Below are 5,700 nucleotides of genomic sequence, written 5' to 3' on the forward strand. Positions count from 1 at the left end.
AAATTTTAATTATGTGCATTTTAAATCTATTATATTTATGTGAAATTTTATTATGTGTTTAATAATTATTAAATATAATTAAAAAATAAAATTTCAACATCATCACTACAATATCATCACACCACTGCAAAAATATACAATGAAATTATCAATACTGATATCATAATGCGATCAAGTTATCAATATCACCATACCAACTTCTTCACATTGTTAAACATGCTTTAATGTAGTAGCTAGTTCGATGGTGTTGAAATTAGGGTAAGTTTTTACCGTCAAGCAAGTAATTTCAACATGTGGTCAAATTAAGATGCACTTTTGTTCAAAAAAATTTCTTTATAGGAGAATAAACTTTTCTAGTTTTTTTATATAAAAAAAAAACGTTTCTTGCCAGTGTTGCCACAATTATTTGCATATGGTTTATTCATCACATGATTAGACAACGTATTTCCTTTATTTTATCTCCCGTCAATTAAGTGAACCTCAACACTATTTCATAGTCAACATCTCCTTATTAACTTCATTCATTTAAATAAAACAAAATAAAATGAAAAAAATTACATGCCAATCAATACCAAATTACCAATCATTCGTAAACGAGCAATTCCAAATGTCTCATGAGATTATCTCGCATATATTAATTTTTTTTAATTAAATATTGATCCGACTCGAATTTTGGAAAAAAAAATATTATTTTTCATTGCAAATATGAATCGGATCATCGATCTATGTTACGAGAGACCAGTTATTAAATTAACACTAAAATAGTGTTTGTTATAAGTTGATAAGATGATTATTGTGCAACTAACACGTAATTTACACACCAAACATCATATATATAATTTAATATTTGTACATATATAAATTACTTATATATAAGTTTTTTTTATCACTCATAATAGATATCTACGTCCTTTTCTTTTCTTTTTTTTTTTGACAGAAGATATCTACGTCCTTTGATCATCATATTGTGTACTCATCAGATCATATGCTTACAAACAATGCAAGCACAAGAGCCAATTTATGCAATTCTCTTTTCAACTATTGTTACGCTTTTTTAGATCGATCATTCACGAATTAAATACATTATATCGTTGGCCTTGGTATTGAAAATTTTGAATTTACGAGAGAATTATAATTTAATTAGATTTCAAATAACTGTAATTTACAAGAACTCGGAATCAATAATGGTGGCCAGAACAAAGAATTAAATGTCAAAATGTAGAATTCATAAACACACAATATTTAGGTAATGGAGATCATATGTCTCTCAATTCAAATACAACCTAAGTTTCCTTGAAACGAAAAAAAGAAAAAGCAACCTAATTAAGTTGGTTCGGCTTATTTAAAAAAAAAATGCTATATGTACAAAACGACTTACAAATAAGTTAGAAATTATATTTGTAATTACAAAATTATTAACAATTAATTTAGAAAAAATCTTTCGAAAATACATTTAAGATATTTTAAAAAAAACAAGAACCATCAAAATACTGAACTTTCTAAAATATGGTGCAAATGAACATGTCATAAATCTTTCGAATAGGTCTCTTGTGAGACTGTCTCACGAATCTATATATGTGAGACGAGTCGATACGATTCATATCTACAATTAAAGTAATATTTTCGGAATAAACAATAATACTTTTTACACAAAAAAAAGTTTTACAATAAGTGAAAACCCAGAAAAAACTAAAGCACCTATCACATTAAAAAAAAAAAAAAAAAAAAAAAAGAAGCAGCTAAAAAGAGGAAATTTTTTCCCACGTTTTTTAAGATCCCCAGCCAAAAACTAATTAAAAGCGCTATTTACGGCCAAAAAAAAATTTGAGATCGCAACTATATTGTCGTACGTTTTTCTAGAGCTCATGCGTTCTAAATTGCCATAGCACATCAGTACTGCTCCCGAGGTCATCTCCAAGCCAATCATCCCCCGCCACGTGGCACCCCGAGGAGTAGACATCCTCGTACAGCTCCAGCTCAGGCATGTCGTAACAGGGAATCTCATATTGGTAACAAGAACCAATATCCCCGATCGAATACTCGCCAGAAATCTCACCGTTGGCTGAATTTCCCAAGGAGATTTCATGATCCAAAACCACGTTTTCACTGGGTTTCGGGGAGATCTCAGGGGTGCAGTTCAGAGTTGGCGGAGGAACAGTGGATTTATGGGTTTCTTCGGACGAATTTTGTCTCATCTTTTCCAGCAATCTGGGCGTCCAGTACCTGCGAATGGCCTCGAGGAATTTCTTGCTGTTGGAGTCGACCTTGAGCTGTCGGGCCTGTTTCTGGACCCGAGTCCTCCAGTAGTTCTTGATCTCGTTGTCTGTTCTCCCCGGCAACTGCTGTGCGATCTTGGACCATCTGTTGTATATATATTTATCGGAGCTAGAAATCATTATATTTCAATTCGGAGCACGAATGTAAATTAATGAAGTTTAATTAATTTCGACCTGTTTCCCCATTCGGAATGGAGTTCGAGAATCACCAGTTGTTCATGCGGGGTGAGGTTTCCTCGTTTCACGTCCGGTTTCAGATAATTCAACCATCTCAGTCTGCAGCTCTTTCCTGTTCTTTTCAGCCCTGGACCAGTGGTGAGAGTATGACCAAAGAATTTTGTGAAACAAATGTTTGATGTCCATGAAAAAATAATAATTTTTTATGTTTCCTTAATACAGATTTGATTTGACTTATCTAACTCACATTTAAACATCAATATGTAATTGTCTCAAAACATATCTACTCATATTATATTTAATACTACGTGTTTATATAAATTATATTATTTCGGCCATTTTTTGTAAATTAGAAATTTGATTTATATTTACCTAGATCATATAGCTAAAGTTTAAATAAGCTAAAAGACAAAAGGACTCGGACCAAAGATTTTAATTTAAAAAGTGGAATTTTTGGATAAAGAATCAAATGCCATTCCATCCCAATTTATTAGGCTGGGGTTAAATTTAGAGTTTAGGATGAAACTATTTAGTATATTTACATTCATATTTTCAAAAACATCGATCATGTATTTAAATCATCTTCGATCCGAAATACCGGTCTTGTGTGCGCGTGTAGCACGGGTTCGTGAAGTAATGTCGCGACGCATACCTGCGGATTTGGCTAAGGAATTCCAGTGACCTTCGCCGTTGGAAGCTATGTAATGAATGAGAAGATTGTCTTCTTCAATAGTCCATGGACCTCTTCTTAGTTCTTCACTCCCATCTTCATATAAAGTACTGTTGCTTCCACTTTTAGGGAGACTCCTATTTTTAACCATGCTCACTAGGAAAATTAAATGAACAAGAAAAAGGGAAGCAAAGAGAGAACTTTTGGTTGTTAAAAGCTTGTGAAGTAATTGGAAGATCATTTGGAACTTCTCAAGAGATTATATAGTGGTGTCCAATTGAATATTATGTGGAAGTATTATATGTAGTTTTTGTAAGCTACTATATCTACCTCAATTATATAAACTTCATTCTTTTTTGGGTTATCCCAAAAATAGCCCACCTTTTGTATTTAATAGCATTTTTCTTGGTTATATTAATATATTTATATTAACTAAGGTAATGTTTGTGAGAACTTCTAGGAAACACTTCTCAGCTTTTCATTTACTAAAATTTCAAAATTTGTGAAATTTTGTGAATTAAAAACTAAGAAATGATTTCTAAAAGTTCTATCAAACACTATCTAAGTTTTGGAAATTAAATGTGTTACAATTTTTAAATAAATTAAATAGGATAAATATGAAGTTTGTATTTAAACTTTTTTTTTCATTCACTTTTTTTAATCTATGTGAAAAACAAATATACATATATACTTGAGACGAATGGAATAACGAGTATATAATAAAAATGATCAATTAGATTTCTTCGTCTTATTCTTATTTTGCGACATGAGAAAATGATCCCACAACTTAACAACTTTAGACGCATTTGGCCCCGATGCTAATTTATCGTTAAAAACCATAGGGACCAAAATAAGTAATTATCTTGTTCAAAGAAGTACATGCTTAATTATAAGTTTTGAAGAAAAAAATTGGACTCTTTTCCATTAGATTTTAGATCGAGACAAATCAGGTAGAAAAATTTATAAGCCGATGGATCTTTTTAGTATATCAGACAAATTGATCAAAATGGTTTCATTTTGAAACCCACCTGAAGAAAAATCATTTGGTTTTATGTAATAAATTTTTAAAAAATCACGAATCTTGACTCGAAATACATAAAAAATGACTTAAAAAAGTGTAGACCCCAGCTTGAGACTTGAGAGTTTCATTCTCCTTTCCCCTATAATGGTCTCCTACGTAGAATTTTCTTTGATGTGAGGCTGCTCACTGTATGTGCAATGAATCATGCGAAAAGAAATGGAAGTACGTGAGAATAAATAATATTTGTGTGGGCATCTTACGGAAACTCCTCAGCACCCATTGTTTCTTTATCGACCCCACACCTATTTCAATCAGATCCATCTTTTTTTTTTTATATGGAAAATAATAAAAATACTTTTCATAGAAAATTTTGCAGAAACCGTCGTACGTGTAACTTGGTCTGTTTTGGTTTTTGGTCATGTGAATTAAGTAGCCAAAATTTGGTCTTAGTCCGATTAAGTGCCATAAAATAAAAAAACTTTTTGTCGTTTTCGAGATTTCTACCTTGACGTCGGATATGTAATATCTCCGACGTCATATCAATACTCTGATGAAAATGACAAAAAGTAAATCATATACAACTTACTTGACTACAACCATGACTAGTATTTTTGATAATTTCTCTAGCTAGCATTTAATATTCGATCCGTGAGTATATATAATAGATATATGTATTTGATCCAAAATAAAATATACAAACAAGTGTATTTGAGAAGATTGAAAAGAAATTATATAACAACTAGTAGTTTCATGATTTTCTATGGGCTTATGATCATGATGAAACTAATACTTAAGTGGCCTCTTTAAGATGGATGGTGATTGCTCTAATAATTAACCAAAGATTTATCCGTTCCTGAAATCATATATTAGACTCAAATCAATAAATTATTCTGAGCTGGCCGATCCAGTTTTCCATTCACAAGACTTGAACCTAAGATCTCGTTTAACGAAAATCGGACTTATTTGATATTTCTACTTATAGAAACATATAATGCTACTCATAATTGAAATTAAATCTTTTCATAATTAAAATAATGAGACATGTAAATTAAGTCAAAATTGTCGATGTAATTTCGCATGTGTTGTCTCGAATTCAGAATCTTTCCTTTTTTTGTGATCCAGAGAATTGCGTGAGGTCACAAAGGGTTTCTTTTAGAAAAAAAAATGTTTTTGAAAGACTTTTAGAACTTTTTTGGAACAAAGAATTTGATCAACTTGAGGAGACGTGGTTGACTAGTATGTAACTATTTATTACTACGCATGGAAACAAAAGTGGGATTGTTCGTTTGGGTATGAAGGGGAGGCAGCTAGCTGTATGGCATGCTCAATGGTATCTTAGCATTTGCAACATTAAGTTTCAAGAAAATGTCCGTGTAAGTTCAAAAGAGAAAATAGTCTAACTAAGTTTTGCTGTTTCGATTTTTGTCATTTAAATGGTCAGAATTTCATTATTGGTCTTGTAATTTTGTTTTCAGTCCTATTTCACTAGAATACTGACGTGGTATCACAAAAACGTTGTTAGTATGAGATCGAGAAAATGTTGACTTGTTTGGGTT

At 31.3% G+C, this 5,700-nt stretch overlaps 1 protein-coding gene across 1 annotated transcript; it reads right to left on the reverse strand.

Annotated features, from left to right (window-relative positions):
* Positions 1-1,684: 1,684 nt before the first annotated feature.
* On the reverse strand, positions 1,685-3,371 carry LOC140882873 (MYB-like transcription factor EOBI). The gene is made up of 3 exons (XM_073289105.1): positions 3,106-3,371; positions 2,451-2,580; positions 1,685-2,361 (listed from the first exon to the last, which is right to left on the reverse strand). Exons 1-3 carry the CDS (start codon positions 3,362-3,364, stop codon positions 1,857-1,859), a joined length of 894 nt encoding a protein of 297 aa, XP_073145206.1. The 5' UTR covers positions 3,365-3,371; the 3' UTR covers positions 1,685-1,856.
* Between the last annotated feature and the right edge of the window lie 2,329 nt (positions 3,372-5,700).

This window comes from Henckelia pumila, chromosome 2, assembly GCF_033568475.1.
Source record: "Henckelia pumila isolate YLH828 chromosome 2, ASM3356847v2, whole genome shotgun sequence".
Taxonomy (NCBI): Eukaryota; Viridiplantae; Streptophyta; class Magnoliopsida; order Lamiales; family Gesneriaceae; genus Henckelia; species Henckelia pumila.